At 38.9% G+C, this 27,881-nt stretch overlaps 1 protein-coding gene across 1 annotated transcript in view; it reads left to right on the top strand.

The window, feature by feature from the left end:
* LOC146674660 (titin-like) overlaps positions 1-27,881 on the top strand; it is a 414,653-nt gene that overhangs the window by 17,882 nt on the left and 368,890 nt on the right. The window contains 2 exon segments of the mRNA XM_085401111.1: positions 7,052-7,351; positions 7,583-7,843. Of these exon segments, the coding sequence (XP_085257237.1) occupies positions 7,052-7,351; positions 7,583-7,843 (561 nt within the window).

Genomic DNA, 27,881 nt, shown 5'->3' with positions numbered 1-27,881 from the left:
ACCAGTTCGAGCACCGTTTAAGCACCAGCACCGTTTCAAAAGTACCGGTTTGGCACCGGTATCGGATAAAACCTAAACGATACCCATCTCTAGTCACGACACGACACTGCACAAATCATATAAAAGTCTCTGAGAATAAAATATAATTATGAGCTGGTAAAATATGTCCCCTGACCTGAAACAACAGAAGGTAAGAAGCAAACACAAGAAGCAAGCCTGCATGTTTGCAGTGGACAGGAAATGTGAACACGTCACACAACTGCTGTGGTCAAAGCTACAGGAGCTGTTTGAGGTTTGTATAAAAGGAAAGGAAGCACAGAGAGGCCACAGTCAGAAGAAACACTCTGGTCTTATCTGTATTAAATGCAGCTTCTCTTTTTATTATTGATGTAAAGTCAAAGTGTTTGAGATCAGCTGAGGATCAGAGTGCAGCAGGGCTGGATGTGAGGATGGGGCACTCTTTGCTCTGCATGACGGGGTTATTGTGTAAGTACATTTTTTGCAATGACTTTTATAAATATTTTTTGTAAACAATAGTTATTTTTATAACTATCATTTTAAAACAGTTTTTCATGTTTCAAATAAAATTGTTACCAAATAAAATTTTGTTTTCACAGAAATATTTTGCTGAGCAGCAACTGTTATATGAATAAGAATCTTTTAAAACAATGCTCTAAGTTTGTTTGTTTTGTTTGATTTTCTCTCAGTTTGATCCTGATGCTGTTTAATCTTTACTTCATTACTCAGTACTCTTTTCTACGTTAATGCTGATGGTGAGACGTTATTTTTCTCTTAACTCAATAAATAATTAGACTTTTTATTTTTACTTTTTAATGTTAAGAAGAGGAAAGATCACTGCAGATGTTTGCATTTTAGAAACGCAAATATCTGCAGTGAAACTTCAGAGACAGAACATATCAGAGTAGTTTTATCATTGTACGTGTGTAGAGTAGGGTTGTCCAAAATTGACACTTCCTTAGTAATCATTACTAAAACAGAATGAAGATGCTCATTCTGCTCATTCTGCTCATTCAACATTGATATCAACATATCAATGTTGATATCAGTAGTCTTGTCTTGGCTTCCTCCAGCTGAGGCATAATTTGACAGCACTGCTGCAGACAGACAGGCACGCAGCTCCTCCCCTCACTAACAGCTGAATGATCATAATGTTCAACACTTTAGTAGGAAAGGTCAGAGGTCAGCAAAGCTCCTGTTTCAGATGCTGACATCATCAACTTCAAACAGCGTGCAGTCAGGACCTTAGAGGATGCACGAAGCATGTGTTGGGTGGGTGAAAGTCCCTCCCCCTCTCTGTCCCAATGAAAAGTCTACACAGTCGACACATTTGCAGGACTCTGCTCTCGAAGCTGAATCCTGCTTCTGTCAATCAGCTGAGCTTTGATAGTTTGGAGGGACACATAGTGCCACCTGCTTCAGAGATATTGTTAAATAGTGGTTAAAAATCTGTAAATGATATCAAACATAAGATATGAATGCTGTAGAAACTCATTAACCTGAAGATGTAGAGCACAGAGCGATGAATCAAACATTTTTATTCCCATTAATTGTTTTATTGTTGAGTGCGCTCTCAGTGCAGCTGTTGATTTCTGAGGTTCTGAAACTTTAAACTGGATCAATTTAAACTTTAAAGGTTACAGTCCCACAGCCTAAAAAAGGAAACATGGACATAACTTTATTTGCAGATGAAAGTGAAATAAATTTGATTTGCATGATCAGACACTCTTGCATCTGTTCTCTGTAAAAGACACTTAGTATCAGTCAGCCTAATTTCTGATACAATGGATCCATGCTTTCATGATGTTATGCCAAATTCTGACCCTACCATCTGAATGTTGCAGCAAAAACTGAGACTCATCAGATCAGACAATGTTTTTACAAACTCATGTTGTCAGATTTTGGTTTTGAATTATAGCCTCAGTTTCCTGTACTTAGCTGACAGGCATGGCAGCTGGTGTGGTCATCTGCTGCTATATGACATTTACTTCATGTTGTGCATTCAAAGACACTGTTCTGCATATCTCGGTTGCAATGAGTGGTCTGGCCATTCTCCTCTAACATTGAGTTATTTTCACCCAGTGAACTGCTGCTCACTGGTTATTTTCTCTTGTGACTATTCTCTGTAAAACTTTGCTGCAGTGTTAAATCTAAAAACAGACATAGATCAGGAAACTAAACTAAACTAAACTAAACTAAACTAAACTAAACTAAACATGGTTTAAAGCACAAATGTTAAAACTACATTCTTCCTGTTTCACCACTTACAACATTCATATAACTGCTGTGTTTGTGGCTGTGCTGTATTCAAATATTTAACCTTCCAAATGAGTTATTATCATCTGTTTTTACTGCAGCTGTTCTCACTGAAAATATTTTATGAGAATTATTAGTATTATTATTTTATGTTAACAATATTTAAATAAAATAAATGTTTTTCACACTTAAAACAAGTCTTGGACTTGTGTTCTCCTCATTTCCTCTTTAACCCTCAGTCAGCTCACATATGTGTAATGAAACTTACTGTCTGTCTGTTATTGGTCAGTTTAGTCTGTGTGTTAAAGGCCTTTTCATAAAAATCTGGTCAGACCTTGTTAAGTTGTTATTTCTGTGTAAAAGGAAGGAAGCAGAGAGAAGTTTTAAAACCTCTTTGTTTCCTTCACAGCTCTTTGGTATCTGCTGTGCTGCTGCTTCACTCTCTCTCTTTACAGAAAGTTGTAGAAGTTTTCAGACGTGTCACTGCTGGATGTGAGGATGGGAGCCACTTTGCTCTGTGAGCTGGGCCTATTCTGTGAGTACATCACTGACTTCTATTGTTTGATTCATACTGATCCATAAACACGTTTTAGTAAGAAGAACAGAGCATCAGTTATTTGTACCATTGCAGGTCATGTGATCAGAGGACTCTCATGTTTGTTACCAACGTGGTTGTTTGTAGACTGGATTAGATTTTAGTGCACTGACTCAGATCAGAGTGGAGCTGCTTTAGTTTATCTAAGAAAGGTTTGTTTCTCCATCAGTGATAATTTGATGCTTTTGACATCCTAATATAAAATGTAACCAGTCATAGAAGACACTGATTAAACATATAACGGCAGTGATTAAAGCCAGTGCTAGATTTAAACAGCCTTTTAATGCAGACTAACAGTAAACTGCTTCCTTAGTCAAGGTATAAAATAGTACTACACTGATCCTACTCCTTACTAAATGAAACTTGCTTCCTAAAGGAAGATTAGAGCTCGTCCAGCCATAAATAGAGATTTTTTTTAAACTCCCAGTAGGCAGGTTTAACTTCTGCTTAATGGTGTTTGCTGTTGAAGACACGTGAATTATTTCCACCTTATATTATATATCACCTTCTAGAGAAATTCTTGTTGAGAGAAGTGACCCATTGCAATTTGTCAATGACATCACTTTTTGAGATTGTCAAATACATAAAGGAAATACTGGGGAGATCATTTCCCTGTTGGAAGCCAGTCGTTCATCTGTTGCCCAAAGACTGTACCGTTTTTAGGACACTAATGTTTTGTTATCACCATGTTTGTTTGTAGACTGGATTCTATTTTAGTGCACTGACTCAGATCATAGTAGATGTAAATCTCCAAGTGTTTTAAGGCGCTTGGTAAGAAAGCGACTGCACTTTAAACCCTGGTGGGATTGTTCCTTAAGAAGGTCATTAACTCACCATTGATCAAGAAATGAGACACATCATTACCAACAGTGTTTTATTTATGTTACATTTCAAATCTAACATCAACAAAACACTCACATGATTTGAGTGTCTTTAGTTTGATAATGTCTGAAGTTTCTGTCTTTATTGTAGTGCTCTGTACGCTCGTCTGCAGTGGACACGCTCAAGGTGACTGAACAGTGTACACTTTTTCTATTTCTTCCTTTTTATTTAGCAAAGATTATTCTCAACCTGTATGACTCTACATAAATAAAGTATTAATAATCAATCAACATTCTGCCTTGAGCATAAAGTGTTTCAGATTGTCTGTTGTCTGATTGTTTGTGTTGGATTCTAGATGCTGTACTAACTATTGAACCCAACTGGTCCAGTTATTTCATTGGAGAGTCTGTTACCTTCAAGTGTGAAATGAGTGAAGGAAAAGACACTGACTGGTATTACAAAATCAACAAGGATGGTCGAGACTATGTCCCCTACAGGGAGAACAAAGACTACACATTCAAAATTAGCTCAACAGGCCACAGTGGTGAATATCAGTGCTCTGGTAATTGGAAGGGGTCACATTATATAAAGAACAGTAATACTGTCTTTATAACTGTATTAGGTAAGTCCTCAGTGATTAATACTGTGATGATTCCTGTTAAAATACATCTGAATTATAAAAAATATGTGTTTAATAAATGTTTCATTGAAAGTATTGTATTTCTTATGTGTTGGAACTTTAACAAAGATCCTTGCATTTTACCTAACTTTGTTCACAGTACACACTACAACCAAAATACTCAGACAATATGTCATTACAGCATGTGCATGTTTTACTGTATAACAAGAATAACTGTGGATGAAACTTAATTTAAATAATGAAAAAAAGAAACATCAAAAGATTTATATAATTTAAGGTGACGATGTTTCTGTTGTCTAAATGTGTGTGTGTGTGTGTGTGTGTGTGTGTGTGTGTGTGTGTGTGTGTGTGTGTGTGTGTGTGTGTGTGTGTATGTGTGTGTGTGTGTGTGTGTGTCTATTTCCTTCAACACTGAACTGCATTAGTTTACATTCAGTGTGAATTAGTCAGGCCTGAGAATGGACAAATGTTTATACTGTGCTTATTTAGAGATCTACAACCTGAATTATTGCAGCTCTGTCACCATGTTGAGACAGAAATCAGAAAAATTTAAAGTGACTTAAACTGTAGAAAAATATATATATATATATATATAATGAAGACATTTGTAGATTTTATTTGGGGGGGGGGGGGTGTTTATACATTTATATTGTATCAGGTGTGCATTATGTTCTCTTCTTTTTCATAACATCATATAGTCCCAGGGCCACACTGACAGCTGGAACAACAATCATACCTGTAGGGGGCAGTGTGACACTGACCTGCTCTGTGCAGAGCTCTGATGGATGGAAATATGAGTGGTTCAGACGAACCCAAAGAACCTATGAAGGTCAAATCAGAGATCAACAAAACAGAGATATCAGAGTATCTCAAGGAGGAATCTACAGCTGCAGAGGAACAAGAGGAAACCCAGTTTACTACACTGATAGAAGTGATGATGTCACCATTGAGATAACCTGTGAGTTCAGTCATTTAGTTTGAAATATACATTCACTCATGATTATCAAACATACAATGTGAAGTTTTCTGTGTTGATTTCATGTTTCTATTTGTATCTCAACTGTTAATATGTGTAAACAGTTTCCAATAAAGTTGTTGTAAAACAACGACCCAACTGGCCTCAGATATTCAGAGGTGAGACGATCACTCTGACATGTGAGGTGCAGGAAGGAGGTGAAACCACTGAGTGGGAGTATGAATGGAGAGGACCCAGGACACCCACACAGTGGACACACAATAATGATGTGACATTCAGAGTTTCTGAGTCCAGCAGTGGAGACTACATGTGTAAGAGTCGACGCAGAGATGACTCATATTCTTCAACAGAGTGGAGTGAAGCCTTCACATTGTCAGCATCAAGTAAGTCATGTTTGTTGTGTGATCTCCATTTGACAAATGTCATCATGGTCAGCACAGGATGAATTCAATGGTCTACAAAGCATGTTACATTGTTAGTCAGACAAAGAGCTGCAGCTGATAGTAGCCTCATTGTAGACAGTTTGTCACCACTTTGTGTCACGAACTTTCAGCTGGTATAGAGACGCCAATGCTGACCTGCTGCTCCATCACCTGAGGACAAGAATGACAGAAACAGGATAAAAATATAGTTCTTCAAACTTCCTCAACAAATGAAAACAAATATGAAACTTCTTTAAAAAAATAATAAAAGTAATTCAATCATCTCATCAAATACTGGCGTAGATTAAAATTAATCTGAAGCAAACACACACGAGTGGGTTTGATAGAAAGGTTTTTGATTTTATTTCTATTGAACTCATTGATTTGCATGTTAACCTCAAAGTGATTTTATGAAAGCAAATCAAACTCATTCCAACTTCTTCCTGAAAAAGTCTCATATGTACAGATAACGACTTTGTGGAGAAAAGTGTGTTTATGTTCATTCTTTAAAAATAAGTTTCTGTCTGTGATTCAGCTGTTTTTCACTCACTTTATTTAAAAACAAAACAAAACAAACAAACAAACAAACAAATACAGGTAAACAACAGAAGCTCAGATGTCCCAGTTTTACTGCTGGGCTCAGATCACTAACAGTTAACAGTTCACCCATCTCTGCATAAATAAAAGAATTAAAACAAATAATGTGTTATAATTTTAAAAATTGTACAAATACATGAAAGTGATGAACGTCAGCTTAACATTTTATTTTGCTGTTGTAGTAGCTGTGTACAACATTTAAAATGAAATGTTAAATGATAGAAAATAACTTCCAGTCAGCTTTTGTGTGTGAACTTGATTTTTTCAAATAACTTTTTAATAATATTTGTAGTAAGACGACTTTAAAAACACACACATACTTCTCTTTCAAACACTCTCCTCCCACTCCGATAGAAAGTAAAGAAGTTGTTCACGGCACTGTAACTATTAAAACAGTAATGACCAGAAAACAGAGATGAGGCATTCAAACTATTTTTGATTTGAAAAAAAAAAACTTTTCTAGGCAGTCGAAGTCTCACATGCAGAAAAATTACACATTGTTTTGTAAATTGGTCAATGTTTAGTAAGTAGAGTCAAAGTTCATTTAACCTGGAAATAGAAACAGTTTGTAAAAATGTGTTTTTATTAGTACATGTTGAGATATTTGACATGTTTAGATAGTCTCACTCTTAAAGTTCATCATAAATATTTGTGAGTCAACATTTTAGCGACATTGAATTCAGAGTTAAGAGACGAAAGATTGAGAGAAAATCTTTGTTGAACAGATGAACCCCGTCCTGTCCTCACTGTGTCTCCATCATGGCTGAGTCCTGGAGCCTCAGTAACTCTGAACTGTGAGGTTGAACATCCGTCTGCAGGATGGAGCTTCTACTGGTATAAAGCTGTTCCTGATCTATCAGAGAAATCCTCCAGTTATGAGCTGCTACCTGATGGCAGTGGGACTGCACAGGACTCCTACATCATTCATGGACAGACACACACAGCAGGATATGTGTGCAGAGCTGGAAGAGGAGACCCAGAGTATCACACTGATCACAGTCAACCAAAGTTTGTCTGGTCTGCAGGTCAGTTTGATTCTGTCTATCTTTTTTCAAGTAATGCAACAGCAAAAAAATATAAATTGATGTTTTTTTTTTTCTTGGGGGGGGGGGGGGGGGGGTAGCATTGAAGGTGAAAATTATACGAACATTGCGTCTTTTAGCACTGACCTTTAAACATTAAAGCAAAAGAATATGTTCACTCTGATAATTTGAATCCTAACATCTGTGAGCTTTGTCACTGCATGTTGTTTCCAGATGTTCATTCAGCAGCGTCTCTCACAGTGAGTCCTGACAGAGTGCAACACTTCACCTCTGACTCTGTCTCACTGACCTGTGAGGGAAACTTCCCTGAGTGGAGAGTGAGGAAGTTCTCTGAGGACGGCCGACTGTACTCTGACTGTAGGAGAATGACTGGATCCACATGTGACATCAACACATCAAAGTCAGATACTGCAGTGTACTGGTGTGAGTCTGGATCAGGAGAGTTCAGCAGTGCAGTCAACATCACTGTACAGAGTATGTTATTATACATTTACTACTTGGATTTTCATGATTTAGACGTCACATGAACATTTGTTCCAGCTTTGCTGTATGTGAAGTCATTTCATGTGGGAAAAATAAAACACATACAGCAGTTTTTAAATACACAAGATCAGATCTTCATGATGAACATTTGTACAATCTGTTCTTATTATTGTTTGTCAGCTTTTTCTCAAAGTGTGCAGCAGCTGATGTGACTGAAACAATTGTGTGTGATTGTGTCACAGATGATGGTGATGGTCCTATCCTGGTGAGTCCTGTTCATCCTGTGACTGAGGGAGCTTCTGTTAGTCTGAGCTGCAGTTTGAGAACACAAAAAATACTTTCCAATGTGTTTTTCTATCACAATGACAAACTTATTGAAAATGATCCCCGAGGGGAGCTGAAGATCTCTGCAGTGTCAACGTCTGATGAAGGTTTCTACAAGTGTCAGTACTCAGGAAGAGAGTCAGCACAGAGCTGGATGTCAGTTAAAGGTGAGCAGGATCAAAACATCTGATATGATTTATTGTAGATGAATTCTTCCCCCGTGTGCTGCAAATGTGTACGTTTGTTTAAGGATTTAGTTTTTTCATCAATAATGTTCAACATTGCTGTTTTATTAATTTTTTAATTAAGTACTTTGTGAATTTAGTTCAGCTTAATTTTTTAAGCTAAATCATTTATTAAAAATGAAATGTTCTTATTTACAGCTGCTGTGTCCACACCTGAGAGCTCTTCATTTTCTCTTCTGATGATCTTTAGATTAATTCTTGGATTCATATTTATTTTCCTTCCACTCATTTTGTTTGGCTGCAGATGGTCCAAAGGTCAGAACTATATTTTTTTCTTCTTCTTCATATATATATATATATCTTTAAAGACACAGATCATAAATAAAGTGGAAACAAGTTAGTATCACAGACATGAGGTGACTGATTTTCTCTGACCTGCAGGTGATCGTTGTGTCTATGAGACAGTCAGAAGATGTGAAAACACTGAAAATGGTAAAGTTTACACTTTCATTAATATAGAGCTTGTGGAAGCTGGATGATTATACAAAAACTGTGTTTAACATGAAAGTCAATCAGATTCTTATTTCAGGTCCAGCAGAAGGTGATTACACCAATGTTACACCTGTGATTCAGCTGAAAGTCATTAACAAGACAAGTGAGTGCACAAAATGTGAGATTTGAAATGCAAAATATACATTGGTAATTATTCTCACTGATAATAAATGCATTTGTGGACAAAACAGAGGGAGTTTGTTTTGAAATGCTTTCATTTGATCACCTCAACAGGGCAACGTGGTGACCCAGAGGAGAGCTCTGACTACAATGATGTCAATCCAAATTCAGCCACAGCTGTAAAATCTTAACAGCAGCTCTTTAGCTGTTTTTCTCTTTAAAGTTTCTTAAATGTGGGCGATTGTGGCTCAAGAGTTGGGAGTTCGCCTTGTAATTGGAAGGTTGCCGGTTCGAGCCCCGGCTTGGACAATCTCGGTCGTTGTGTCCTTGCGCGAGACACTTCACCCGTTGCCTACTGGTGGTGGTCAGAGGGCCCGGTGGCACCAGTGTTCGGCAGCCTCGCCTCTGTCAGTGCGCCCCAGAGTGGCTGTGGCTACAACATAGCTTGCCATCACCGGTGTGTGAATGTGTGGATGACTGAATGTGTAAAGCGCTTTGGGGTCCTTAGGGACTAGTAAAGCGCTATATAAATACAGGCCATTACCATTTAAATACTTGAAACCACTTTGAGTGAAAAAGAGAAGATTTTGAATTCAAAGCAATGATCCTGATAGTCTGAGTTTATATTGTCTTCAGAAAGAATCACTCAGTGTGTTTTTCTTGTTTCTCTCCCTTTAGAAAATAATTTTAATGGACTTTAATGTTCTGTAGGTCTGTTTTTTTTAACTGTTTCTTTTATTTGTAATATATATTATAAAGTCTTTCTGGAAGCACTTTGTAACTTTGTTAATAAAAGTGATATAAATAAAGTGTGTTGTTGTTGTGTGTCAGACTGAGAGTACATGTTACAGCTGTTCAGTGTTGTGAATCCACTGAAAGAGAGCTTTTATTTAAAGACACTCATTGTCATTTCAAACAGCTTCAAACCCTCCAACATGATCTATCAACATAATGAGAAGTAACAACTGCTCTGACGTTATGCTCAGCAGCCTTTTTACTAACTTAATTGAATCACATGTGGAGGTGATTCTGTGTGGAGTTTGCATCTGTGTGTGTTTCCTCCATGAACTCCAGCTTCCTCCCAGTGTCCACTGTCCTTCTGTGACCCTAAACTGGAGACATTGTTACAGAAATGGATGAATGTGCTTCATGTTTTTCTGTGACTTGTGCTGCTTTTGTGCTACGTTTGCAGTCTTCATGTGGTCCTCTTACATTTCATGGCAGCACTTCCATCATGTGTCAGTGTTCACACGGTTTGGTCACATCAGCAGCAACAAACTCATCTGAAGAGTGTTTTATCAGAGCAGTTGCACACCAGAGCAGGTTTGTTTTCTGTAGGTGATGTTTGTGTCTTTTATGACGCTTACAGTTTAATGTGCATCAAATAATTGTGGTGCTTTTAAAAATGCAACATTTTCTACGAAATAATATCACACAACACTTCTTTGTTCCTCTAAGTAAACTGTGATGCTTATATGTGTATTAAAATGTCATTTCTAACTGTAATATGCTGTTTATTAATCATCTGAAAATGACTCATGATTTGTATCTGAGCCCCAGAAAAGTGGAGAGAAGAGAAAAATGTTTTGTTCAGTAAATAACTTGACAACTACATGCTGTAATGGTCAAATATAAATATAAAGTATTTCCTTAGTTGAAGGCATAAAAAGTGTCAGGTTGATAGGTTTGTAGCATAAACCTATTTGCTGGAACGTTCAAGACAATTCAACCACACAGCGAAAAGCATTGAACACCAAGCAGGCAAAGTTCTTTATGTTTCTCGTGCACGGGAGAGAACTGGACAAACGCCGTTACTTCGCTTGACCCCAGTCGCTCTCGTCCGCTCCCCCCATAACACTGCTCTTTATTGAGGTTACATGAGTATGCATAGGTTCATTAACATATGACATATGCATACAAACAAAGAGCACCTTGTCTGTGCGTTGTGTAAGTATGTGTGTGTATGTGTGTAACTTCCCTAAACCTGCTGGTCTGGAAGTCCAGAGTCTATTAAGAGTCTATTAAGTGAAGGAGGACAGAGTGTCACATTTTGACAGAGTATCAGTGAATCCTTACAGAATGGTTATGATTGGACTGTGTGAGCACCAACATCACTGTGCAGTTTGTTTGTACCTCTTCACAGCAGTTTGATTTATCAAGAGAAAGCATCGACCTCTCTGTGACATTAAAAGGTGGCCATGAGCATAAAATGAAGGCGAGTGTATTAGAGGAGGTAAAACATGTTTTTGATGTCTGTGAGAAATTCAGGGCTCACAAATGAACATTAATATGGCAACATTTTCTTAAAATGGTGTAATAACAAGAATGGCCAGTAGGAGGCAGTGGGGTGATCATTACTGGAGCCTCTGTGTTTCCTTCCCATTAACTCTTTTGAACTGAGCTCAGCAGCTACAAACTACAGTCAGCTGTCCACCTCAAACATATCAGCTCGTTTCTTGTTCAGAAGTTTACACAAAATTAAATCATATCCCATCATGCATCTGTGGTTATTTGCTGAATATGCTCAGTGCTCTTGAATCCACAGTGTCTGTCATGTGTTGTGTGGATATATATAACACTATGTGCAGAAACGTTGCATTTTGCTAACTGTATGTGAAATAAATTGATTTCAGTGAGTCCTCATCTCAACACCTGGTTATTATCACAGGATGGAGGCCCTAAACCACACACTCACACAACATTAATATTCAGTGTCATGTTGCTGATCTGAGATCAGCTGACAACATGCAAACATGAAAAACCTGAAGCAACAGAACAGGATCAATGAGCAGCTGTGACATTGAAACAGTCAGAAACAACATGAACTCAGAGATTTGTTGTTTGTGGATTTATATTAATTATCCTCGTTCTGTTGTTGTGTGGCTAAAGGGTGAAATGTTTCTTGATAATTGGCTGAAAGTGATTCATAATTTCTAATATTGTGACACAACATGTGTGATATTATCTTATGTTGTGTTGAGACTTTTTCTTGTGGACAAATCTTTTTTTAATGGAAAAATAAACACCACACTTAATTCTTTTGCTCTTTCCTATTCTGCTGATAACCACCTGGCCTTCCTGATCCCCGCCCCTCTGCTTCCTCCTCCTAATCTGCTGGTTAACTTGGTGGTTTGGACATCATACATTGTCTTTGTTTTTGCCTCCAGGTGGAGAAAACTGTAGATTTTTTTTTGATAGATGCAAAACTTTTTACCAAACCTTGAAATATATACAGTGATCTGTTTTATTTAAGAAGCAATGAGCAGTAAAAATACAAGATTAATCGGTAAATAAGACAATACAGAATAACATCTTTGTTCCTCTGAACAGACTGTGATGCCTACATGTGTGTAAAGACTGTTGTTGGTTAAGTCTTTTCTTCAACAGGTTTATTTTTGTCCACTGAAAGTCAGATACCCTTATAAGAGGAAATGCATCCTGTGGTTTGTTTTATTTAAAGTCAACACAGCACAGTGGAAATGTGCAGGTATGACAATGTGTGAAAGCAGGTTAAAAGTAGCTTTATTGTGGTGATGACACATGCTGGACTAAAGAATAAATAAAGCATGTGGGCATCAAGAGAAACGGTGAAAAGCTTGTTTCTCACGCTCATGTCTTTAAGAGTCTCTGCATGGACGTGCTGTAAACGTTCATTTATCTCTGAAATAAATAAAATCATCCATCACTCTCTCTGTCCACAACATCATATACAGACATGTTTTCTTCTTACTGCAACTTCCAAACAGGCCAGTTCCTCACAGTATAACACAAAACTCCAAAGTATAATCACTGCTTTGTAACCAGCAGAGGAGCCAGTAAATCATCTATACCTACTGATGCTAATGTGTCTGTTTGGCTGCTGTTACAGAAATGGTTCCTACACCTGTGATGATGACGTCAGTGTTTGACTCCAAACTGTCTGCTGGACTCTGCAGTATCACAGAGTCCACACGTTTTTAGGCCTTTTTAGACTTTATATCTTGAAGCATTACAATATTAAAATATTGATAAGTACTGAAACTTCTGCACTTAACTTTTACATATAACCTGAAAATAAGCTAAAAACAGGAAGTTACATTTTAATGTATTTTATCTTTCTAAAAGAAAAGTGGTGGGATGAAAAAAACACACCTGCTGTGAAAGAATCTAAAACACTTGGATATGAACATGTTGGTGAGTTTGTGTAGATGATACTGCAACAAACCTTAATCATAACCTTTGTAAGAAAGTGTTTGACAGAATGAAGGATGGTGGCTGAGTTTTCATGCTTTTACTATGATTAATACAATAGCCTGAGTGACAAACTGAGACACACTACATGCTCATGTGGAGGGACTAGCCAATCACAACGTAACCGCACTTTAAAGTATTCACTGTTCTGTCCTTTTGGACTGAATGTGGGTGGAGCCTATAGTAGCTGTCATAATATGAAAGATAACCTAGACAGGTTATAGAGAGACAGACAACCATTCATGTTCACATTCACACCTGCAGGCAACAACCTGAATCACCAGTTAACATAATAATATATGACTTTGGATTGTGGGAGGAAGCCAGAGTACCCAGAGAGAACCCAGACAGACAACCATAGTGGGAGTTGTCCCTTAAGAGGGTCATGAATCCACTATTAATTATGTGTGTCATGACATGAGACAAGGTGTGAAAAGTGGGTCATTGTGCTGCATTCCAGATACCTCCGAACTTGGAAGTTGGAAATCGGGCGTGGCATCACTCCTGAGTTGCAGAAAAAGACAGGAAACACAGGATTTGTGTTGGTTCTTGGCAAGTTAGAGCAATGCAGGTATGATAGTAGTGCAGTATGATGCTTGTTGTTGTGACTAATCAGTGTTCAAACATAATCATGGCTCATTCAAGGAGTTAAAAATACACAACAGTGTAAAGTTTTTTGTCACGGCCGGGTGGCCGGTGCGTGGTGTAAGAGTAAGAGCAGATGTTCGAGACAGGAATGAACAAAAACTGAGACGTTTACTTTAGGTTGGACCAACAATATAAATGAAGATCGAAAGGAAACTAGGGCGATGTTAACAGCAAATTAAACTGGAGAGAACTAACACTAGAGACAGTGAACATGAAACTTAAATGTCACCAACATGAATGACATGAATGCCTGAGATGTGACTCGTGATGAACAGAAATGTGGCCCACGGTGAAAAGATGACCTGCCAATGAACGAATGAAAACTCACACCACACGAGCGTGACGAGGGAAGTGGAAACACAGCTGGAAGCAAAACTAAACACAGAAGGTGATACTGTCAAAATAAAACAGGAAACGTGCAGACTAAGAAACACAGACCTGAGACTCAGGCCAGGGAAGAAACAGACATGGAAGCTGATAGGTTTGTAGCTTGAACCTATTCGCTGGAACGTTAAGACAATATAATTACACTGCAAGCAAGACGCAAGTAGGCAAACTTCTTCATGGTACTCGTGCACGGGAGAGACTGGACAGAGCGCCGTCCCTTCGCCTGACCCCAGTAGCTCTCGTCCGTCCTCCCGTAACACTGCCCTTTTATTGAGGTTACATGAATATGCATAGGTTCATTAACATACGACGTCTACATACAAACAAAGAGTACCTTGCCTGTGTGTGTGTGTGTGTGTGTGTGTGTGTGTGTGTGTGTGTGTGTGTGTGTGTGTGTGTGTGTGTGTGTGTGTGTGTGTTGCTGATCAAAGGGTCAAACATCCTTGGTCAGGAAGAGGGTAGACTAGACCCCCCCCCCCGGTGAGGAAGTCCAGCAGTTCATCTAAACAGAAAAGCACTTAGACTAGAACAGACGTAGCTACGTTAATCCTACCATAAAACAATAAGAGAAGGTATGACCTCTCTCATGCTCCCAGGATGTAGGTGTGGAATGCACACCAAGCCTCTGTAGCCTGTTAAAGATCACACAACTTATCACTACACAATTGATTATACACCTCTAAGCATCTATGGTTAAATATTTCTAAGCATAAATGACAATCAACAATACAAACTCTAACATTCCCCCGTTTTTGACCTTTATGCTAGAAAGTTCCCAGTTATGCATACCTCATGTCTGACAGATTCAATGCAAACATTTTTTTACTCAGCATATGTCAAATCACCCTAAATTACTGTAAAAGTTACACAGTTTAATAAATGTATTAGCAGTTACCCCATTCATTGAGCTCATCTCATGGCAAACTGCATCTTACGAGCAACCAAAGAAATTGTTAATTTAATAGTGAAAATAAGAAGATAACATTTTCAAAAACATCTCAGCTTGGTGATGCTTCCTCCGGGTGTGCAAATCACATGTCTCTCTGCAGAGTGGTTTGAGTTCTGCAGGGCGTCATGAATGTCTCTTCTAGTTGTTTCGTTGTCCATAGGACCAGAGTCCAAATGTATGTAGAATAAACATTCAAACATACCAGTTAGTTTTGTTGTTTGTCAACATGGGTCTCAGCTATTTCCAAAGCTGCAGACCTCTCAGCACTCTAGTTTTATGGCCTCCCATCACCTCACTTCAGGCCTTCATCCTGCGAGGGGGATATTTATGACTCCTTCATTGTCCACGCTCTGCAGAGAAACACCTCTGTGGAAAGGGTGCAGGGTTCAGTTGTCTTACTGCTGTTATGATCCCAGCAGCCTTCAGAGTGTCATCGTATGCACAGTATAGTGGCACAGCATTAGGTGATGTTCATAGGAAACTGCTGTCATCACCACCATAGCTTCTGGTTCCTGTGCTTTCACAGAATCATGATGTCATCCTCGAACTCCTTCTGTGCTGTCGATGGAGCTTGGCACGCTCCCCTCATCCCACGAGTTTTCATGTTCCAACGCTGCTGAAGGTTTAAGGCAGAGCACGTCGTACACCTTAGTTGTCTTCCTCAGCGTCAATATTGAATCTTTCATTTTATTTAAAATTTCCTGGAAGCTCAGTAGCACAGCTCTCTGTGTGATGTCTGCTGTGCTGAAGATGATCTCTGATCCTCCTGAAGTCTCTCTCCTGGCCTCAGCTCCCATCTTGTGGACGATCCTCTCCAGGCAGTTTCATGGTCCTTGCTGTGGCTCCAAGGTCTGATCTCATGATGGGCCCCAACCAGCTTGACCTTTGACCTCAACCACTGCCTGGCTGTCAGCTATGCCTGGAATGGTTCACGCTTCTCACTGGGCCTCTGAAGATTTCTCAGGAGATTACTGCTGCACCTGTATTTCCTTGCTAAGAAGAAAAACTTCTATTTGGAGAGCATGTCAACAATCATCAAACCACATTCTTTAGTTCAGTGAACTTCACTTATAGGCCATCAAAGCCTCATCTGAACATGGATGCACCACTTGCATAGGTTTAATACTTGTAAATAAACGGCTAATCACACAAATCACTGCAACAATAATAGTAAACATTGTTTAATGTTAATCCTTGCACTCCACCTCTTGACGCATGGACATTCCCATGCGTCAACTCACCAAACCTGGATCCCTGTCTTAAAGAAAAAGATTAGCTAGATCATGTCCCAGGCAACATCAGGGCATCTCCTCTGGAGTAGCTCCGTAACCCTGCAATAAAAGATGTTAGCGTGTCTTGCATATTAAGTTTGCTTAACACCTGGCTCTCCCAGGAGCCTGCATACACACCATCATGGCCTGGAAAACAAATCTGGAAGTGAAATCAAACTTCATACCTGTAAACAATTGTATCATAAGAGTAATAAGCATTCAACATCAGCAAGACAAGTGTCATGTGCAGGTTTTCTCAAATCAGTAACTACAACTATTACCCTAATTCACCTCAGACATGGATTATCCCATGTACTCTGTTAACATTAATGTAATCAGTGACTTCTCTTAAGCAAAGTCACTCCACTCATATATTATTATTATGGGTTCAAAAGTGGCCAGCAAATGAGCCCATAATAAACTATTCCATAATTACCGTAATCTCTTATTTTTTTTACTCATGTCACTTGTCCGCTTCAGCTGAATCTTCTAAACACAGTCTCAGAAAAACAAACATTAGCAATACACATTGACTATCCTGGTGGGCAGGCGTCGGCCATCCACATTCCAGAGGTGCCATAAAACACCATAAAGTTAACACTCGCTGTGGAAAAAGTAACACTGGTCTCATCACAGTATGTCTCAAACTATATTAATTTCTCCATCAACATATAGCCTGTAACTACAGTTTTCTTCACACATAAACCCAGAAATCTTGTAGTAGAGAAACATTAGCCAGTATTCCTATAAATCACATGATCAAACACATGAAGAACCGTAATGCTGTAAAAACGAAAATGCAAATGTTAGCGCTTGCACAGGCGTATGCATACTTTGTCACAGCTATCTCTGTGAGCACACAAGCTAGTGAATGACGCACACATAGTAAATTCACAGACACAGAAAATGGCATTTAAAATGTTAAATCATCACGCAACCTCGAGTGTTGCTGTCATCTTTCTGCTTCTGTAAAGGGAAGCACACACAGACTCATCTGCACCCCTGCCAGGCGGGGGTCAACTTCACACAGTCGTGTTACATCAGTAAAGTCTTGTCAGCTTTTGTCAGCTTTTACCAGTCAGTCAGTTTGTTTTCCTTTCACTCACTCATTCATGCATTCATTCTTTCTTTCTTTGCTGATAGTGGAACCTATCGTCGCATTTAGTTTCCACTCTCAGCAAAATGACGTCATTTCAAAAAGAAAAAGAAGAACTTTAGTTTGGATTACATCGCTGAATCCTTTTGGACTGGGACTGTCATTTAATAATTGTCCCAAATAAGTGGCTTTCTCCAGAGTCCATTTAAATGTGGAGAACTCACTTGGCACAATTTTCTCGACGACGTGTAGCGCTTTTAATTCCCGACGTGCAGATCTGCTTAAAGAACAGAGATTATCGAACAAAACTTTCAGTGCACTGTGAAAGTATCAAAATAAAAAGGCCTTGTTAAGTCATGACACAAACTCCTCATCTCAGGAGGGTAAATCATACCATTAGCATGGTTCATCATACCATCATACTAATTGGCAGGCTCAACTTCACAACAAAAGAAAAATCATCAGCTAGATTCACTCCAAATCAACCATCAGCTGCACCACTCACAACATAAGCCTAATGTCTTCTTTAACTTATGAGTTTAATCACCAGGTCTGTGTTCTTCACTCATTTAGGCCACAGATCTATTTTATTCAGTTTTCCTTTTTTCCCTTCATCATAAAACATGTGACATGCTGTCATGCACTTCACAAAAGAAGTTTGTTCTGACGTATTCAGAGTTGTGTATCTAAATACAGGATTCACTCGCACATCAAAGCAGGAAACTCAGTGTTTTAGAGTCTCCACTCAACACACAACAACTCCAACACATCTCATTCACTCATACTAGAATTCAGTCACCTTTCATTAATCTAAAACCGATCAACTAATTTGCATATCAGCTATTAACCCACTAAGTTGACAGGACGACAGAAAAGCATGTTCAAAATAGTATCACAAAAGACAATTTCCCTCATACAGTAAATTACATGTGCTGCCTCAATCAAGCAGGAAGCTTCTCCCAATTTACCATTTTAACAACTAAATTTATTGTCTGATCACTGGTTGGTCAAACCAGGATCTTTTTTCCCACAAAAGTTAAACTGTTGTCCTGCAACCTGGAGAGTCAATTTTTTGCATTGGATAAATTCAGTATTTAATAACAAGTGTCTGCTAAATTGACACTATTTTAACACTGATGAAAGATAACAAGCTAATTTTCATTACATGTGTTTGTGTTATTAGGCAGGTCTAATGCATGTCTGTGGAGCTGCATCTCCAGCAGAGCATGTTCTTAAAGCTGCCTTTCCTACACACTTCTCTGCTATTATTTAATCATTTCTTAACTAATGTGCTATGAGTCTTCATGAGTCATTTTGTGTTTGGAATTGTTAGTAGGGTTAATGCATGTTCTGCTTGTGTGTGTGTGATTTTGTATATGTTTCTATTTTCGCAATGTTTCAGACTCCGTCTCAATTTTCCAACTTAAGCAGTCAGTTTTCTTTTCCCCAGGTTTGCTAACCCAAATTTTGATTTCCCACATTAAATAACAGCATTCCTCTGTGTTCTCACCTAGTCTTCTCACTCTGTTGTCCTCTCACTCTTTTGTCCTCTCCCACATTAACAGTCCACAGCCGGCAGTTCTCCTTCAGCTTTGTCCTGTGTTCCACTGTCTCTTCTTGCCATTTTACTCCACAGGTGGCAAATGTCAAACTCCAACTGTTCAGTTCTCCTCAAACGTTTTCTTCACATGCACAGTGAAGATTCAGCTTGTTGTAAACACAGTGCCATTCATCCGATCAGTCAGGATGATGGGTTTGCTCTTCTTCTTTGATGCTGTTTGTCCACATTGCTGCTGCTTTGCTGGGACTCTTTGCTCAGGACTTGCTGCTGTCTCTTTATCATGTTATTGCTTTGGAGCTGCATTCCTTGTCTTCAGGGAGGGGTGAGAGCTTGCTTGTGAGTTTGTGAGGTTGAGAGACACATGGCGCTGTAAATAAGTCAGCCAGAAACTTGGCCTGCATGTTTCCAATGATGTTAAACTATAACTTTCTTCCGACTGCTGCATGTGGAAAATTGATTCAGGTCTGCTTTTCACCTGAAAGTGACAAACTAAGACATTTCATTATTATCATCACTGCTTAATCAACACACATCTCTCTCTCTCTGTGTGTTTTTGTGAACAGTCTTTTCTTAAAAGCAGAAAATGAAATTGTAGTTGTTTTTGGCTGATCAACACAAAACCTTTTTCCTATGATTTTTCTTTTTCACTCTTTTTTTTCTTTTTTTTTCGTTACAATAGCTGGTGACCTGCAGAATCACCGCTCTCACTCACAATCAAAGGCAATTACTTTTACACAGCGCACAAAAACACTGTGATGTCAGACACATTCACACTCACTTTTTCATCTGCATAAATAAACCATATGGCTGGAGATATGTGCCATGGTGATCCATAAGCATGATCACCAGTTTATTTAATTATTTTTAATCCAACAAAACAAATAAACAAAAACATGATGCTGATGCTACACACACACGAGTCAAGGTGCAGAAAAACTGCTCATGGAAATGCTGCACACTCTCTGTTTCCCTCTCTTTGAGTAGTTCTCAGACAGCTCTTGATCTGATAATGTGTAGCTTGCTCATCAGCTCAAAAAACAAAAACAAAACTGCAACGCGACATCACACAGTAGTTGCATGCTCTGCCCACAGTGGCAAAGTCTTACACTTACATATTCAACACAGCTTCTCCATCATGTATTTTTAGATGTTTCATACAGGGTTGAGCATATTAGTTGTTTTCACAGGTGTGCTGTATATCTCAACAATGGTTCATAATAAGACGACAGTCTTCCACACAGGTCAAGTGCCTCTATGCACTTCATTAGTTTAAATATTTACCTATAACACTTCACCTCACATGTCATTGTACTGAATTTAAGCAACCACAAGCTTAATGTAGATTACTTTTAACAACTATCCACCTCAGTGGTTTGGCACACAGGCTGTTAACATTTTGTGTCAGGAAGGGGTGGGGGGAAAGCCACCCACCAGAGCACAGCTGCTGATGTGGGCTGGCCTTTTCCACACACTCTTCAAGGCTGGTGTGTTTTCTGAAAACTTCTAACATTTTAATCTCTTCCATTTTTAAGCCTGCGATTAACCGCACGGCTCAGGTCCGCGTGAAACCCGCGTGACCGCGCTCGCGTGAACCCGCGCAGCTGTGGAGCCGTCGCTCCCTCTCTTTTTTACATAAATACTTTGTGCTGCCAGGAGCAAAGTCCAGCACAAACGTCTGTCTCCCTCCGACTCACTCTTGGTTGCTTAGAAACCCATGATAACAACAACAGTCGGTGTCACAGACCACGTGTTCTGCTCCGCACACACCCACACAACAACAACAACGATGACAACAAAAACAACACAAAATAGGCCTATCGTCCAGCACAGTCTGGACCCCGCGGAACCTCTCAACGCCCCACAAAGTGGCGGAGAACTCACCTCTCGCCACACAAAGTAGCGAGGAACCTCTTGCTCCACAAAGTAGCAAGGAACCCGGGTATCGCTCCACAAAGTAGCGAACTTCTCAACGCCTCACACAGTGGCGGAGACTGCACAACCACACGGTTATAGAGTCGGGCTCTTCTCAACGCCTCACACAGTGGCGGAGACTGCACAACGACACGGTTATAGAGTCGGCCTCTTCTCAACGCCTCACACAGTGGCGGAGACTGCACAACGACACGGTTATAGAGTCGGCCTCTTTAAACTTACTTGGCGTTGCTTAGAGTGTAATATCAGCTCAAATCCCGCCGACCGTCATTCATCGAGGAGAAAAGACAGACCGCGAATCCACAGGAACTTCCTGGCTGACGTCAGTCTTTCAGCGTGCCTCTCCTCCCCTCGGTGAATGCGATTCCAGGGATCCGGCATCGAAGGACCAATTAATGATAGGTTTGTAGCTTGAACCTATTCGCTGGAACGTTAAGACAATATAATTACACTGCAAGCAAGACGCAAGTAGGCAAACTTCTTCATGGTACTCGTGCACGGGAGAGACTGGACAGAGCGCCGTCCCTTCGCCTGACCCCAGTAGCTCTCGTCCGTCCTCCCGTAACACTGTCCTTTTATTGAGGTTACATGAATATGCATAGGTTCATTAACATACGACGTCTACATACAAACAAAGAGTACCTTGCCTGTGTGTGTGTGTGTGTGTGTGTGTGTGTGTGTGTGTGTGTGTGTGTGTGTGTGTGTGTGTGTGTGTGTGTTGCTGATCAAAGGGTCAAACATCCTTGGTCAGGAAGAGGGTAGACTAGACCCCCCCCCCCCCGGTGAGGAAGTCCAGCAGTTCATCTAAACAGAAAAGCACTTAGACTAGAACAGACGTAGCTACGTTAATCCTACCATAAAACAATAAGAGAAGGTATGACCTCTCTCATGCTCCCAGGATGTAGGTGTGGAATGCACACCAAGCCTCTGTAGCCTGTTAAAGATCACACAACTTATCACTACACAATTGATTATACACCTCTAAGCATCTATGGTTAAATATTTCTAAGCATAAATGACAATCAACAATACAAACTCTAACAGAAGCAGAAACGGGAGTTTGGAAAAAATGACATAACAGGATGCAGAGCGAGGCACAGAGAGATCTGTGTTATTTAGTGCGTTTATCGAGTGGCTGTTTGGTTTCTTCAGTGTTGAGGTCCAACACCTCGCTGCATATGTCATGACAGGACACTGCACAAATCACATAAAAGTCTCTGAGAATAAAACATAATTATGAGCTGGTAAATATGTCACCTGACCTGAAACAACAGAAGGTAAGAAGAAAACACAAGAAGCAAGCCTGCATGTTTGCAGTGGACAGGAAATGTGAACACGTCACACAACTGCTGTGGTCAAAGCTACAGGAGCTGTTTGAGGTTTGTATAAAAGGAAAGGAAGCACAGAGAGGCCACAGTCAGAAGAAACACTCTGGTCTTATCTGTATTAAATGCAGCTTCTCTTTTTATTATTGATGTAAAGTCAAAGTGTTTGAGATCAGCTGAGGATCAGAGTGCAGCAGGGCTGGATGTGAGGATGGGGCACTCTTTGCTCTGCATGACGGGGTTATTGTGTAAGTACATTTGTGACATTGTTTGAATGGCACTGATTAATGAAAGTGTTTCTCATGTGTGAGAATTAGAGTGTATCACTGGTTTGAAGTGTTTATGTGAGAGTTTGAACAAAGCATATTTGTGATGTTTATGATAGTTACAGACAAATGTTGGCTGGTTCCTTGGTTCAGTTTAGTCTGAGTATCGTGTTGGATACATCGCTGCTTGTTGCACTTGACTCATTGTCATTGTCTTTAAGGTCATATATTAATACATTTTAAATTAAACTTTTATAACATTTTTTATAACTATAAGTTTAAAAATGTTTTCTCATGTGTCAAACACACTTTTTATGCACAGAGACAGAAAAATACTCTTAAACTCTTAAAACTAATGTCCTAATTTAGTTTGTTTTGTTTGATTTTCTGTCAGTTTGATCCTAATGATGTTTTATCTTTACTTCATTACTCTCTTCTACGTTAATGCTGATGCTGAGACATGGTTATTTTTCTCTCCTTTTTGATGCTCAATAAATAATTAGACTTTTATTTTTACTTTTTAATGTTAACAAAAGACAATCAGATTTTAGAAATTCAAACATCTGCAGTGAAATGTCAGAGATAGAAAATATCAGAGTAGTTTTATTATCATAGAGATTAGATCTAGAGTAGGGTTAGATATCTACACTGTGTTGTTAATCAATACTAAAACAGAATGAAGATGCTCATTTGCATCAGTGTTGATATCCATAGTGTTGTCTTGGCTTCCTCCAGCTGAGGCACAATTTGATGCATAAAGGAGCCATCGCACGCCAGATTTACGCTCTCGCATGTGTGCATTGTTGACCTTTGAAGTGTTTTTGTGCTTCTTCCTTTCCTGCTATATTTCGCTGCACTTGCCAACCAATGAACATTCAGCAGACGCTGACATCATCAACTTCAAACAGCGTGCAGTCAGGACCTTAGAGGATGCATGAAAGCATGTGTTGAGTGGGTGAAAGTCCCTCCCCCTCTCTGTCCCAATGAAAAGTCTACACAGACGACACTTTTGCAGGACTCTGCTCTCGAAGCTGAATCCTGCTTCTGTCAATCAGCTGAGCTTTGATAGTTTGGAGGGACACATAGTGCCACCTGCTGCAGAGATATTATTAAATAGTGATTAAAGATCTATAAATAATATCAAACTTAAAACATTAAAATGTAACACTGTTGTAAAAAAGGACAAGATGTGAATGCTGTAGAAACTCATTAATCTGATGATGTAGCACACAGAGCAGTAAAATAAACATTTTTATTCCTGTTAACTATTTTATCATTGAGTCCAGTCTCAGTGCTGCTGTTGATTTCTGAGGCTCTGAAACTTTAAACTGGAAACATGTAAACCTTAGAGGTTACAGTCCCACAGCCTAAACAAGGAAACATGGAAATCACTGTAGTTTGTTTGGAGATCAAAGTGAAATTTATATGATTTGATTGATTTGGTTCTGCCAAATTCTGTCCCTACCATCTGAATGTTGGAGCAGAAACTGAGACTCATCAGACCACTGTGTGGTTACAGGACGCTAAAAACAATGTCTTTCGCTATTAATACAATTATAACAGTTACAGCTACCTACAAGGCAACACCTCTTCCAGCTGTCTTAGGGTGAGAGACGGAGCACAGACAGGTTACATCAGGGGTTAAAAACACCTTTAATTAGTTCCAGCAGTGTCTGCTTGCAGGTAGAGGGAGTTTGGTTTTACTCTCCGTTATTCATACATCTGTGTGCTTGAGGTTTGGAAATATTTATTAAAATCATAAATAACCTTTGAAATAATGTAAGACAAATGTTTGTTACCAACATGGTTGTTTGTAGACTGGATTAGATTTTAGTGCACTGACTCAGATCAGAGTGGAGCTGGTTTATTTGAAAGGTTTGTTTCTCCATCAGTGATAATTTGATGCTTTTGACATCCTAATATAAAATGTAACCAATCATAGAAGACACTGATTAAACATATAACGGCAGTGATTAAAGCCAGTGCTAGATTTAAACAGCCTTTTAATGCAGACTAACACCAAAGTGCTTCCTTAGTCAAGGTATAAAAGAGTACTACACTGATCCTACTCCTTACTAAATGAAAATTGCTTCCTAAAGGAAGATTAGAGCTCGTCCAGCCATAAATAGAGATTTAAAAACAACAAAAACAAAAAACCTCCCAGTAGGCAGGTTTAACTTCAGCTTAATGGTGTTTGCTGTTGAAGACACGTACATTATTTCCACCTTATATTATATATCACCTTCTAGAGAAATTCTTGTTGAGAGAAGTGACCCATTGCAATTTGTCAATGACATCAATTTTTGAGATGTCATTGATCTCAAAAATACATTTTGAGATAAGTACTGAAAAGTCAAATACATAAAGGAAATACTGGGGAGATCATTTCCCTGTTGGAAGCCAGTCGTTCATCTGTTGCCCAAAGAGGATGGACTGTACCGTTTTTAGGACACTAATGTTTTGTTATCACCATGTTTGTTTGTAGACTGGATTCTATTTTAGTGCACTGACTCAGATCATAGTAGATGCAGATACAGAGACATATTTGAGTGTCTTTAGTTTGATAATGTCTGAAGTTTCTGTCTTTATTGCAGTGCTCTGTACGCTCGTCTGCAGTGGACACGCTCAAGGTGACTGAACAGTTTTCACTTTTTCTATTTCTTCCTTTTTATTTAGCAAAGATTATTCTCAACCTGTATGACTCTACATAAATGAAGTATTAATAATCAATCAACATTCTGCCTTGAGCATAAAGTGTTTCAGATTGTCTGTTGTCTGATTGTCTGTTTGTGTTGGATTCTAGTTGCTGTGCTAACTATTGAACCCAACTGGTCCAGTTATTTCATTGGAGAGTTTGTTACCTTCAAGTGTGACATGAATGAAGGAAAAGACACTGACTGGTATTACAAAATCAACAAGGATGGTCGAGACTATGTCCCCTACAGTGAGAACAAAGACTACACATTAGAAATTAACTCTGCAGATCAAAGTGGTGAATATCAGTGTTCTGGTACCTGGAAGGGGTCACATAATACAAAGAACAGTAATACTGTCTTTATAACTGTATTAGGTAAGTCCTCAGTGATTAATACTGTGATGATTCCTGATAAAATACTCATCTGAATTATAAAAAATATGTGTTTAATAAATGTTTCATTGAAAGTATTGTATTTCTTATGTGTTGGAACTTTAGCAAAGATCCTTGCATTTTACCTAACTTTGTTCACAGTACACACTGCAACCAAAATACTCAGACAACATGTCATTACAGCATGTACATGTTTTACTGTATAACAAGAATAACTGTGGATGAAATTGAATTTAAATAATGAAAAAAAAAAGGAAAATTAAAAGATCCACATAATTTAAGGTGACGATGTCTCTGCTATCTAAACCTGAAACTAGGCTGATCACTCCAAACCCATCATTGTGTTTCCTTCAACAGTGAACTGCATTAGTTTACATTCAGTGTGAATTAGTCAGGCCTGAGAATGGACAAATGTTTATACTGTGCTCATTTAAAGATCTACAACCTGAATTACTGCAGCTCTGTCACCATGTTGAGACAGAAATCAGAAAAATTTAAAGTGACTTAAACTGTAGAAAAAATATATAATATATAATGAAGACATTTGTAGATTTTATGGGGGGGGGGCATTAAAAAAATAGATTTTTTTAAACCTTTTATACATTTGTATTGTGTCAGGCGTACATTTTGTTCTTTTTCATAACATCAGATAAACCCAGGACCACACTGACAGCAGGAACAACAATCATACCAGTAGGGGGCAGTGTAACACTGACCTGCTCTGTGCAGAGCTCTGGTGGATGGAAATATGAGTGGTTCAGACGAACCCAAAGAACCTCTGAAGTTCAAATCAGAGATCAACAAAACAGAGATATCAGAGTATCTGAAGGAGGAATCTACAGCTGCAGAGGAACAAGAGGAAACCCAGTTTACTACACTGATAGAAGTGATGATGTCACCATTGAGATAACCTGTGAGTTCAGTCATTTAGTTTGAAATATACATTCACTCATGATTATCAAACATACAGTGTGAAGTTTTCTGTGTTGATTTCATGTTTCTGTTTGTATCTCAACTGTTAATATGTGTAAACAGTTTCCAATAAAGTTGTTGTAAAACAACGACCCAACTGGCCTCAGATATTCAGAGGTGAGACGATCACTCTGACATGTGAGGTGCAGGAAGGAGGTGAAACCACTGAGTGGTGGTATGGATGGAGACAACCCAGGACACCCACACAGTGGACACACAATAATGATGTGACATTCACAGTTTCTGAGTCCAGCAGTGGAGACTACATGTGTAAGAGTCGACGCAGAGATGACTCATATTCTTCAACAGAGTGGAGTGAAGCCTTCACATTGTCAGCATCAAGTAAGTCATGTTTGTTGTGTGATCTCCATTTGACAAATGTCATAATGGTCAGCACAGGATGAATTCAATGGTCTACAAAGCATGTTACACTGTTAGTCAGACAAAGAGCTGCAGCTGATAGTAGCCTCATTGTAGACAGTTTGTCACCACTTTGTGTCACGAACTTTCAGCTGGTATAGAGACACCAATGCTGACCTGCTGCTCCATCACCTGAGGACAATACTGACAGAACTACTACTACAACTAACACTCAACAAATAGCAGCAGATCTACAGTCTTTTATAAGAAAGAATAAAGTCATTCTAGCCTGTCCTCTCATAAAACAATGCCAACTTTTAAAATAAAAACTCACACATGACTGTGTTTAATACAAAAAGCAATGATGACCAATCAGAAGGAGCTTTATGGAAAATATTCAGGGTTGGATCCACACCATCTTCATGTCAAAAAGACATGAGGGCAAAGCAGCAGATGGAGGAGAATCAAGGGAGGAAAGTTAAACAAAAAACATCAAAATCATGTTAGGGTTGTTATGACTACCGTCCTCTGCACCCCCAGTTACCTCCAACAGGAGGCTAGCATATTGAAAATAATCATTTCAAACACTCTCCAAGACCTCCAAAAGTTGTCACTTTATTAAAATCCGTTCCTTTTTAAGTACTGCAAAGTTATTTTACACGTTTCAGTGTTGATCAAAATGGATTTAAAGTTTATTTTCCATTCTCATTAAGATTTGTTCATATTTACCATTTCCATTTAGTTGTTAAATTATCTAGATTCA

The sequence above is a fragment of the Rhamphochromis longiceps genome, linkage group LG3, assembly GCF_057381845.1.
Source record: "Rhamphochromis longiceps isolate RC_006_pf linkage group LG3, R_longiceps_female_GT1.1, whole genome shotgun sequence".
Classification (NCBI taxonomy): domain Eukaryota; kingdom Metazoa; phylum Chordata; class Actinopteri; order Cichliformes; family Cichlidae; genus Rhamphochromis; species Rhamphochromis longiceps.
The sequence above is the reverse complement of the archived record's forward strand: the minus strand, read 5'-3'. Positions and strand labels throughout refer to the sequence as shown.